The sequence below is a fragment of the Callospermophilus lateralis genome, chromosome 6 (assembly GCF_048772815.1).
Source record: "Callospermophilus lateralis isolate mCalLat2 chromosome 6, mCalLat2.hap1, whole genome shotgun sequence".
Lineage (NCBI taxonomy): Eukaryota > Metazoa > Chordata > Mammalia > Rodentia > Sciuridae > Callospermophilus > Callospermophilus lateralis.
The window spans coordinates 158,694,736-158,707,153 of record NC_135310.1 but is presented as its reverse complement, the minus strand read 5'-3'; the positions used below and the strand labels follow the sequence as shown (position 1 = coordinate 158,707,153).

General features: G+C 49.7%; 1 protein-coding gene across 1 annotated transcript; it reads right to left on the bottom strand.

Annotated features, from left to right (window-relative positions):
• Window positions 1–3,353: 3,353 nt before the first annotated feature.
• Nrsn1 (neurensin 1) lies at window positions 3,354–12,145 on the bottom strand. The gene is made up of 2 exons (XM_076857931.2): window positions 11,960–12,145; window positions 3,354–3,752 (listed from the first exon to the last, which is right to left on the bottom strand). Exons 1-2 carry the CDS (start codon window positions 12,143–12,145, stop codon window positions 3,354–3,356), a joined length of 585 nt encoding a protein of 194 aa, XP_076714046.1.
• Window positions 12,146–12,418: the final 273 nt, after the last annotated feature.

Sequence of the window (12,418 nt, the reverse complement as noted above, 5' to 3'; positions counted from 1 at the left end):
GCACTACCTTGATGGTGCTGCTGGGTTCGTCCATTGCCCCGTATATTTGTGGTTTTGGGCCCCGGAGCATTGGGCCCTCCAGTCTGTTTTTTGGCAATGGAGCCTGATGCCTTTCTCCATGATAACGTGGGTAAACACTTGGTCCTTGTCTGTTTTTTGATAACGGAGTGCCCTCTATGGTGGTTTGAGAACGGCATTCATTAGCCCAATGTCTCCCTCTACGGCATCGTGGGCAAATACCTGGTATTCTATTCCTTTGATACCTAGCTTTGTTAAACCCTCCTCCTATGGGGCAACTCCTTTTAAAATGTCCTGTTTGATCACAATTGTAGCATGTTTTTGGCCTGGCATCTAAAGCCTGTTGTACTGCTGCTAAGACTTGCCCTTGTTCATTAATGTCTCTACATAATTTAATATATGTGTTTAAATCTTCATGTTTCCATGGTCTAATGACCTCTCTGCAGCAACGATTTGCTTGGTCATAAGCCAGTTGTTTTATAAATGGCATTGCCTGTTCTGTATCTCCAAATATTCTAGAAGCTGTCTGAATAAGCCTATCTACAAATTCAGCGTAAGGTTCATTAGTTCCTTGTATTACCTTAGATAACTGTCCTTGTAAATCTCCATGCCCCTGTAAAGTTTTCCATGCCCTAACCGCATTTACAGCAATTTGTGCGTATACACCAGGATCATATTCAATTTGTTGCCGTTGACCCTCATAAGGTCCCTTTCCTAACAACATTTCTAGATTTCTTTGAGGGTAACCGGCTGCTGCATTTCGCCTAGCTGTCTCTGTGCAAAATTCCTCATTGGCAACCTTCCATAACAAATATTGTCCTCCATTTAGCACAGATCGACACATGTTAGCCCAATCTGCTGGTGTCATGTCCAAGTTGGTAATAGATTCGACCATACTTATGGTGAAGGGTGCTTGTGGGCCATAGGTTGTTACAGCCTCCTTTAATTGCTTCACTGTTTTGAAATCTAAAGCACGGTGAATTCGCTGCCCTCCTGCCTGCTCAAGTACAGGGCATGCTAATCTTTGGGATCCTGCCTCAGGATTTTGTCCATCAACTACGGGAGTTGAGGGCCGTTCAGCTGTAGGTGGAGCTGTTGGTTGAATTACGCCCTCTGGTGATAGAATGGAGTTAGTAGCAGCCTCCTGTTGTAATTCCCCACCTGATGGTTGTTTTTCCTCTAAGCTTTCTTTCTTCAAATTTTCCTCCGACTAGCTGGAGAGACCTTCTCTTTTGTTTGACCTGACATGTTTTCTACCACAGTCTGGACCTCTAATAATTTACTTAACAGTCTTTCGGTTTGTTTTTTACTAGTTTCTAATCTACTATAAAGGTAACGCAACCCAATAAGATAACATAAAACAAAACCGAAACAGAATGAAACAAAAACGGAGCAAAGAACAGTTGTATCAATTTTCTCTTTCTCAGGGCCGAACAACTTCAAACCTTGAGCCAACCATTTTTCCCAGTTTGCCTGAGAAAATTCTAGGGATAGGCAGCTTGAAACAAAAACAAAATAAATCAAAAGAAGAACACATTGTTTTTTGAAATGGTCACCCATTCTGTCGCCTTCCCTCAGGGGCGAGCAATTTTACTCACCTCCAAGCTTCAGGCATCCCCCGCTCGGGCCACCAAATGCCGCAGTCTGGCTGGGCACAAGATCACGAGCCACTCAAACAGGAGCAAACTTTATTTTTGAAATAGCTGCCAATACCACGTATATGCCCGGGAAGATTCCCGTTCCACCCATGCGGAGTTTTCTTCCCCCCGGTCTCCTCCCAGAACCCCAGAGCAAGTTCCTCCCCCGGAATTTCCTCCTACTGCACGTTCCCAACCAATGGGAACTCTCCAGGAGTCCCGCAGCAGGCGGAGGTAAACAGCAGGAGTCCGGTATCCATATGAATGTAGTGTTTAACATAATCATATCATCTCAATGGCTAGCTGGCATCACCTTTCAATCAAAAATGCCATGCATCATATTAATTGGCTGTGGCTCTTAGCAGAGGCTGACTTAGGGCACCACGAGCACTAACGGCTTCCTTTATTCTTCCATTTAGCCAGGGACAGTCAGAGCCGATTCCCCCTCAAAATGGAAAACTACATGCAGGAGAGAAAACAGCCAGGCTGAAGGAATGACCGAGCACTTCGGGTTTGTCTAGTTCACGTACTTTATTTATCAGTGAAGGGGGAGGGGAGCGGCACAGAATCTGGGAGAGAACCAAGGTCACACCTCTGTTTTCCTCCATCTAATTTACATCCACAGATTAAGTGCAAGGGATAAAGAGGACATCTTGCTGGGGAACAACACATCTTATTTGAGAACAAAACCCCCCTTTACGGTTGCTATCCGCCCAGGGGCTTCTTATTTGAGGATGGCTTACTTTCATCTTTATAAAAATATGACAGCGTGGTATAAGTTGCTGGGGTGGATATTCAAGGTAGGTAGTGAGAAGCTGGCAGACTTGGTGGCTTTCCAGGAGTTCAGTTCTGAGAAAGTCCCACCATGGTGAGAGCCACAGAACCACATTAACATTTTTGGGGGAAACACTCAATGACACATGGCAAAAAGAGAATCTCAAGACATTTGAGCAGGGGAAGCCTGCAGAGCCCACTGTGCAGACGGGGAGACTGAGGCTTAGGGAGCTAATTACTTTCTGCACAGTCACACAGCGAGGGAGGAGCAGGAACTCAGGTTTCCTGGCCTCTAATTCTGTGCCTTTGGACATTGCTGTTAGATACTCCTAGTATTAATTTTTTTCAATTCTAAAGTCGGCAATTTTAGCTTTTGAAATGAAAAAAAAAAGTGGAGAAAACAAAAAGATTTATGCAGAACATTAATGAATTTATAACCCATCTCAGGAACTTCATGATAAGATATAGTTAAAAGACTAGTGTTTGGATCCACGTCCGGGAACTCCACATTTCTACGAGCACAGGACAACCTCTTGCACACAGTGACACAGGGTGGAAGACAGCACCACGCAGGGTTGGAAAACCAGTGTCGGAAAGTAAAATGGACCAAGTCAGCCTCGGGCGGCTGGTCAAATGACACAGAAAGGAACACAAAGCCACAATATCGGAGAGGGACTGCGGAGGGGCTCCTGGTGGGGACTCAGAGCACCCGTCCTATGCAGCTGGGTGCGTGTGCATTGGCTAACACGTGGCTGCTACCTTCGTGAGCGTCACCTGAGCTGAGCAAGTGTGAGCTCTTCACTAGGCCAGCTGCCCCCAGCCAAACACGCCCTGGGTTGTCAGCGCCCATCCTTCACCCGGGAAGCTGGCCAACGCCTCTGAACAATGTGTGTGAATCAGAGAGGGGGAAGGGCGGGGAGGGTGTCAGGTTGCGGAGAGAGGCTGGACATTCTGAACCCTGGACAAAGTGACTGGAATCTTGGTTTCCCCTGGGCCCGGTGCCTTGGTGACGGGTTGGGTGTGGGCCTTGAGGTCGGCAATTCGCTCTTTAAACTTTTGCTGAAGCAATTTCTCTTCTTTGGAGTAGCTTTTGGCGAACACCGACATGAGCAGGCACCCTGCCATGGACGTGCCCCCGATGCAGAAGAGCACGGCCCCCGCCAGCTTGCAGAGGTCGAGGGCGCCGTTGAACTGCACCGCATGCCGGTCGACCACCACAAAGTCGGCTTCGCCAAACGCCTCGATCTTGGGGGGCACAAGAAAGCCCACTGCCAGAACAGTCAGTCCGAGAATCACGAAGACTGTGCCCGAGATGAGTCCGACCTGGAGAGAGAGCAGAGCGAGATGAGTGAGCGAGGGCTTCGGCTCCACCCTGAGCAGCAAGGGCGGCCTGTGGGGTTTCTGGAGAGAAGGGAGCCTTCCCAGTCAGGCCACAGCGACGACTGGATTTTCTACCTAATAACGAAGGTGAAAGAAGACCTCTCGGAGTTGAATGTCGACCTGAAAGTGCAGGCCGCATCTGGTGGTCTCCTGCTGGGACGGCGCCTGGCCTGGCAGATGGCACAGCCCTCATCTGCTGCCCTGGTTTCAGGGAAGAGAGGAGCAGGAGCTGGCCTGACTCTTCCGCTCGCTGTGCTGTTAGGAGCTGGCTGCAGGCTCACAGTGAGGCCAGGCTCTGTCGGGCACAGTCTCCCGGAACACGGGCTCCGAAGAGCTCCTCCTGTGGCCGTGACAGAGTGAGGCAAGACAAGCCCACTTCACAACTGGGACTCAGCTCAGACCCCACCAAGGTCCTGGTGCAAGCCACTAAGGCCCAGCCTCCACCTCCTCTGGCCAATCTGACCATGTGGCGAGGGCTGCTCCTTGCTTTGGCCTCACTATCATCTTCCTTCCCTAGAGATAAGGTTTATTAAACATCCAGCTGTAGACTCTCCCTGACCCTCTTCCACTTCTTCCTACCCTTCTCCGATCACCCAGCCAAAGCCTATAATAATTCATCTTCTCAACTCTCACTGGGTCCCCCACTTGTTCAGCACAGAGAGATGTTCCTGGTGGTTTGGGCACCTCCTGAGCCTTTTCCAAGCAAGCAGGGCAGGAAACATACCTGTTAGCTTATAGGAAAGGACATGAAGCCACACAGGGTGGGTCTCTGGGTCAAAAATGAGTGGGTCCCAAGGTTCAGGGGCAGGGCAGGGAAACCATGGGGCTGACCCCCAGCCCAGCCCAGCACAGGGCTTTTTCTACCCTCCTGTAGCTACCTGAGCTGCAGCAGCTACTAAATGTTCAGAGTAGCAGATGGAGCTTGAACTGCACTAAGTTCTGTGGAAGGCAACACTGGAGATGGAGAGTGATTCACCGTTTGGTGGCTGGAGCTCATGTGTTTGGCTTCTAGCAATGCCACCTAGTGCTTGGACCATGGAGGAAGAGTCACTTCTCTTTAATTTCCCCACTGACAAAGAGACACATGATAAGAGTACCTCCCTCACAGGTTGTGAGTTAAATGTGCACTTAGCTTTGTATCTGGTTAATAATAAATTGTGATAGATCACCATTATTTGGAAATACACTCCTTGTAAAATCGTTATTTTGCATGGACATTGGTATTAGAACCACTGCTTAGTATTTAGACTAAGGACTAGTTAACATTACTCTTGGAACAAGGAATTGTTAACAGTTACACACTTTTTCAAGCAAAAACTTTCATTTTCTCCTATTCCTTATTGCTTTTAGTTAGAATAACAAGGTTGGATAAAGAACCAAATAATATCATTCACTCTTGAATATTTAAAGTGTGTGTATTGTTGTATTAAATTTTAGGGATGATGCACTGATGAAGGAGATTTGCCTAACAGAAGGAAAATTATTCATGACCCATTAAGCAGAGGAAAGGAGGACTGTCTGTTGTGACCCAGGCATAGTGCCAGATATATTCTCATTTAATCTTTATAAGCATGTTATGAGAATTTTCATTCCTGTTTCACCTATTAGAAATAGAGTGTCACAGGGTCTAAGAAGCATAGTTCCAGATCTCATGGGTATCAGGTGGTTGGATCATATTCTAATCCAGGTCTATGTGATCCCCCATCTCTTCTCTATTACTTCACTCATTATTATTTTTGCATATTCCCTTACTATTATTTTTATTTCAAAAGAGTTTCAGCTACCCAAATATGGGCACATGTCCTTTAATGTCATTTTGTGAAGAAACTAAAAAAAAAAAAAAAAGAGTCAATATGATGTCTACTAAAACACAAAACCTGTTCTACATAAGATGTAAGTACTGCAGGAAAAAAAAATGGCTGAAAAGCATGACACCTTGGATTTCTTTCTAAAAATAGTGGCAAGTAAATTTACCTTTGGAGACTAAACAGTATTCATAACTTTTGGAAAACGACTCACTTTGGAAAATTCTGAATGTACGACTAAGTGAACTTAAATACCCATGGAGCCACGCTTCCTGTATGACTAAATTGCCTTCCTCCTCAAGAACTGGCACTCATCCTCAGACATGGTGGGCGTCAGGAAAGCCTCCATCTTAGTTTCTGAGCTTCTGACGAGTGTGTGAGCCAGCGCCCTCCATCTGTCTGCTTCTGCCTCGTCTCCCGGAGTTCCTGGTCCAGCCTGACGTTTAATAACTATTCCTAACTCCAACCACCAGACCGCTCAACATGGAGCAGGAGCAGGTGACAGATTCTCAGGGCAGCCTGCTCCCCAGCAGAGCAGAGCCTGAGATGAAAATCCACTCTTGGAATGTCACCCTGAAGCGAAAAGGCAAACTGTGGCTTGCAGATGGCAGCTCTGCTCACTGTCGGGAATGGAAAAGTGGCTCGCCCCACCGCTTCAGAGTAGCCGAGGAAGGAGGGGAGGATGTGATGGACAGGTGACTGCAAGGATCCTGAGGACCTCAGGAGACATGCCCAGAGAGGAACTCCGAACCCACGGACAGGCAGGGAGAGCTGGGCGTGGGAGGCACAACAGGCAACCACAGAATGAGGAGGACTGGCTTCAGGACTTCCCTGAGAGGACTGTGGGCTTGACGAGGGGACGAGGGGATGTGCAGGCCCAGCAGCTCCCCACCCCCCCATGCTGTGCTGGAGTAATGGAAGGAATAGGACTTTGGGGGAGTGACCTTTTGGGGACTGATTCTGTTCAGTGTATCGTAAAACTTATTTCTGGACGCAGCTCTCAGTTGAAGTGATCCTGGATTTAAGAGAAAGAGGGTCCTGTGAAACCGACAAGAGTACAATCAATGGCAGCACAGGGGTTATTGGAGGGTACAGGGGAGCAAAGTGGCTCTGCTTAGGGCCTTGTGGAGGAGCTGAGGTGCTACTGGGCAGACCCCCCCCCCCCCGACCCAGCAGGGCTGTGGGGCAGTGAGGTCCACCCTAGTGGCCGGGGACAAGGACCTGCCAGGCTGTATCAAACCCCAGAGGTTGGGCTGTGATTTCTGGTCTGTCTAGGTAGGGCGCAGGATGTGTGAAGACCCAGTTCCTCTGTCGGGAAGAGGGCTGGGATTCCAGACTGCTGCTGTCTGCACCCGGGCCCTCTGCTGCTCCTCGGAGCAGACAGGTCTGCAGACGCAGCTCCTCCAGGGGGCAGAGCCGCAGCTGCTGTCAGAGAAGCAGTGATGACGGCTGGGGGGGAGGACCAGCAGGCGGGAGGCACGTCTGCGGGGAAGTGCTGGAGGGAGCGGGATGGGAAGGAGCCATCTGGGCTGGAGGTTATTCAGGGAGAGCGAGCCAAGAGCGGAGACTGGATTCCTCTCCTTCCTCAGCCCAGGGCTGCTGCGCTTCTCCCTCACTGAGTCTGAGCAGATTCTAGCTCATAAGCCCTACCTGCCTCAGCTCACACCGAGCTTTATCAAGCGAGTACCAAGGTCAGGCAATGGTCTGGCTCCTCCTGGTGCCTGCCCTCACACCACCTTCCCAGCATCCTCCACCTGGCCATTGGGGTCCCCCCATCCCCCACCCCAAGACTTCTTTCCTCCAGCCCACTATAAGCACATCCAATAGCTTCCGTCTTCACAGTGTGTTTGGGAGCCCACATCCCATTGTTTGGGGTCATTCCTACTCTTGACTGCCATTCTTAGTCCTCCATGTTGACCTCAGAACCGCCTTCTCTCTGGTCACTGATGACCTCCCGATTATCAAAGCCAGTGTGACTTTTCCTTCCTCATCTCACTTGAATGTCCTCCAGCCATTGATATTACACCCTCAGCCCCTCTTGAAACCCTCCCCTGGAGTCACCTCTGACACGCCCTCTGCATAACAGCTGGCTCCAGCCCTCACTGCCCACTATGGCCTCCCAGGGTTCCGCCCTTGACTCCCACCTCTTTTTCAATATGTTCTCACTAGGGTTGGTCTCAGGCTGTGGTTTTAGCTTCTACTTCCTATCAAAGACTTCCAAATCTCCAAGTCCATCTGAATTGCCATCCTGAGCTCTAGACCACATTTCTAGATGTATTTCGGATACCCTGTTTCCAAATAGCATGAGTTATAGAAAAATGTCCCAAAGGTTCTTCAAGCCCAACCTGTTCCCATTTCTTTGTCTTCCTCCCCTCTGCCCACTCCCGGAGAGCTTCCTCATATCCACAGCCAATAGAGTCCGCCTCACATTGATTTTGCCTCATAAAAATCTCATGAACCTTCTCTCTCCCCTCCACATGGCTGCTCTGAGGGCAGAAGCCATTATCACATCTGGCCTGGATGTCCACAACAGCGTCCTCATCTCCACTGCCAGTCAAAACTGACCTTGACCATCCCTCTACTGTCATCTGAGAAGTCTTTTAAAACAAAAACTATGTCACATGGTTTCTCTGAATAGTCTCCTACAGCTCCTAAACCAACTCTTTAATATCCACCAGAACTTTGAAGAGAAATCTAAGTTTAAATTCTGATGTAGCTCAGAGGAATTAGCTGAGAGGGTTCAGAGGGGAAAGAGAAGGGACAGAGCCACCTCCACCTTACTAAGGCTCTGGAGGAGGCATGTGATGTCGAGTGCCCTCTGAGCAGTTTCCGACACAGGCTGGGGAGAAGGTAGAAGGTTAACCTTGAGGCGAGGAGATGGTGGCTGGGAGCGAGAAGACTGGATAAAGCCTGCATCCTGGGCTGTGTGCTGCACAGACAATCCAGTGGCAACTGCCTTCGTCAAGGTCAAATGCAAGGATCAGAACAACATTCCACCTGATTGATCCTTGGGCGGCAGCAAGTGGCAGAGGACAGATGACATCACATCATGTAGACTTTTAAAGATGTAGGAAGCCATAGGCATTGGGTAAACCAGAACAGCTGCTGCAGCCCATGTAACCTAGGATTCCAAGGCCCAGAGGATGCTGCATTCTGTGTGTGTGTATGCATGTGTGCACATGTGTGTGTGTGTGTGTGTGTGTGTGTGTGTGTGTGTGTTTATACCAGGTTGTGAGACATTCCCTCCCCTCCCAGGAAACCCCAAATTCATTATTGTCTTGCTTCCCTCAAGCCTAGAAGTCCTGAAGAAGATTTCTTGCACATCTTTCATAGACTTCTGTGATCTGCCCACTGCGTGCATTTTCGGTTCATATGTGACCCTCTCCCTGAACTTGTAAATATTTACTCCACCTGGACCACACTGTCTGAAGAGTCCGGAACATGCTACCACCTCTCCCAGCTCAGAAATGCATGCACTTCTTCCTCCTGGCCTGCCCCTCTCCTGCTTGCACATGGGTGGTCCCCTTTGTGGGTGAGACCACTTCTCCAGGCTGCAGCAGATACTTACTCTTCCCTGCTCCCTGAACCCTGTGTTCCCAGTGTGGGCCCATGTCTACTTCCCCTGCCTGACTCTGGGCTCCCTCAGGTCAGGGGCTGAGTCTTACTCGGAGGTGAAGAATGCATCTTGTATAATCTAAGAGCCTACCAGGTAGTCTAGAAAGAAAGGAAGAGTAGCACTGTGAGGGAGATGTTATGTAGATCCCATGATAGGGCAACACTCTGACTCAGCCCTGCTGAAATCTGCATCCTCGAGAAATCCCTCCATGCTGCCTGTTGCTCAGGAGCTCAAGCACGGAGCCCTGTCGGGGTACTATGAGCACAGCCCCAGGGAGGGAACATGAAGAGCCAAGAGGGGACACCACCACTTGAACTGCCTACAGATGCAACTTGAAATGAAAAAAGAACCCAACAACATTGAAAAGGCACATAATAGAAACAGGTGCACGACTGGTACCTTTCTCTGCATTGGCACAGAGCACTTCATAAACACTGAAGTGAATTCACTTGCCTTCCCGCGGAGCAGCTCAAGAACAGTTGGCTTATTCCCTTGGTACAGATTAGGGCTCTGAGACAGAGAATCCTCAGGTCATGCAGGTTGACGTGAGGCTTCTAGTGTTTAACGATTAGGATACGCATCTAGGACTTGGACTTTGCAGGAACATAAATAACTATGAGACTATGAACTTGGCTTGCTTTGGGTGTACATGAATGCTTGTAATAACCTGTATGTCAGTAGATATAAGGCTATTGGCACAATAGATCTCTCTCCCTCTCTCCTCTGTAGCTATAGGGATGTAGAGAGGAGCAGAAAGTAACCATGCAACCACCTGGTTTTTTCTGAGTAAATAGGAGACATGGCGAGCATGGCTGGGTATTTCATTGGTCCAGGCCAGGGAGAATTCATCGGAGGGGATATTTCTAGAGGGCAAGGATGCTGACTTGACTAATTCTAATGCAGAGCATGTGACCATAACATGAGTTTGAATTAGCACCGGTCTTGGGTAATCCATGTTAACAACTATGTTACCCAATATGTACGTATTAAATAGATTTCCAGTTTTATTTCCATTTAAGAACTCAGTGTTCTAGATTAGCATCTAGAAGTAACTAGTCTAGCAAATGATAATTGGGTGTGAATCAGTCATTGTTTTAAGCTCTTTGTAAATATTATCTTATTTAATTCTCACAATGTTTCTGTGGTGGGTATTCCGAGTGTTACTGTTGGGAGGCCCAAAGTCACAGGGCTGTGGGAGAGGAGAACGGGAATTTGAACTTCCGTAGTCTGGGGGAGGAATCCAGGCGGACACTCACCACACTGTATTGCTGCTTGTTATACTATATCACCAATAAATTGCAAGTTTACGTCTCCTCTTTTCCTTTCCTAAACATCGGGCTGTCTCAGTGCCCTCTTCTCTGTGTCCAGTTCTCTTCCTAGGTGACCTTGGCTGTGTTCTATGCACTCTGTGTCAGTAACTCCAAAGCCATGAGCTGTGGCTTGGTGTATTTAAATGGCCATTAGGATCTCTCCTTGGATATCTAATAGGCACCTCCTGGTTCCCCCTGCCCGTTCCTCTCCGGTGTTTTCTCTCCTAGGAAGCCACACACCATTACCACACAGGTCCTGGGTCGTGCTCGACTTGCGGCCCTCACACCCCACTTCCAGTCCATCAGCATCCTGACAGCCTGTTCTCAAACTTAGTGCTACCTTGGACTGACTGTCACCGTTTCCACCGGCCCCGCCCTGGTCTAAGCTGCCATCGTCTCTCACCGGGGAGCGTTTACAACGGCTGAGGTAATCTGGCTGCGTCACCTTTGCCACTGATACTCTATTTTCCACGTGGCAGCCGGAAGGATCTTGTTCTGATATTGGTGAGACTGTGTCGTCTGCTGCACACACCTGCAGGGGGCTGCCCGCGTGCGGAGGTAAAAGCCCAAAGCTTCACTGTCATCTGCGGATCCCTCATCGATCTGTGCTGCTGTTTTCCTGTGCCGCCTGTCCTTTCTCTCACTCCACTCCAGCCAGGCTGGACCTCTCCTCCTGGCAGGGCTTTGGGATCTGCCGTTTCCCAGCACGGGACACCTTCAGCCTGATGAGCCGCAGACCTCGGCTCACCCTGGTCTCGCCCTGGTTCCATCTCTTCTGAAAGGCATTCTGCTGTCCACGCACGACACACCGGCCTCCGTCACCCTGCTCATCCTGGTCATTTCCCTTCACGGCCCTTGTCACTACCTGACATCTGTCACGGGCTTTTCCTGTCCCTGGTTGTTTCCCACGACAGGCCATCAGCTCCTGAGGGCAGGGGTTCGTCCAGTTCCTCACTCTAATCTCCAGAACTCTGAACCCTCTCAGCACGCAGTCGGTGCCCGCGGAGGTGGCGGAGGACTGTATGTGTGTCTAATGTGGCTCCCCAGAGCCTCCTGTGTGGAAGAGGCAGTCTGACCACTGTATCGTGTCTCAGAATTTGCTTTCTCTAAATACCTAATCGTATCCTTTTTAAACAACTGCTGCAGTTTGTCAAACGACCCAAGTCTGTAAGGGGGGCTGGAAGGGTGCCCTTTGCCTATGGGGGTTCCTCAGTGAGTGAACTGCCACAGTCGCACTGCACTTGGGGGCCTCTTTGGGCCCAGGGGTTTAGATTCTCCTTCCCTAAGGGAAGGACACTATCTAGTGTCATGAGAGTGTGGCACACACGGGGCCCCGAACCTCCCGATTCCCCACAGCCACAGTATTCACCATGTGCGACGCTCCCTGTTGCCCAGCTGGAACCTACGTTCCATCCTTACCTTCCAGAATACAGAGCTCCACGGGCTGGGTGACCTCTGGATCTGGAAGTCATCCTCGTACTCCCAGATGGAGGCGGTGCAGTCTTCGTAGAACTGGTGCAGGTAGGACCGGACTCCGTAGCGCTGGTGGCCGCCCTCGGGGGCAGCCTGCACCTGCGTGGACCCACAGCCGCTGCAAGAACTCATTCTTCCCAGCTGGAAGGACAGCACCACCTGCATCAGCCCCCAGGCTCTGGGCTCGGGGTCAGGAGACACACTAAAGGTGAGAACTCGCCTGAATAATTTCATTCTATCGGAACCACCCTCCTTCCTTAAGAGGAGAGACACTCTGGAAGACCTGTTTTCCTTGTAAGCTGCTCTTCTTTTCTGCTGAATGCAAAGTTACCCCCAGCAATCAAGAGCTAGAACAGGGTCTCTATCAGTGAAACCGGGCACTGCAGCAGGGGCCCCTAAATTATG

Bases quoted from the DNA above. Each gene is read 5' to 3' on its own strand.
- Nrsn1 (XM_076857931.2), bottom strand. From the start codon at position 12,145: ATGAGTTCTTGCAGCGGCTGTGGGTCCACGCAGGTGCAGGCTGCCCCC. The intron at 3,753-11,959 runs GTAAGGATGGAA...CTCTCTCTCCAG, and splicing joins GGAGCTCTGTATTCTGGAAG to GTCGGACTCATCTCGGGCAC.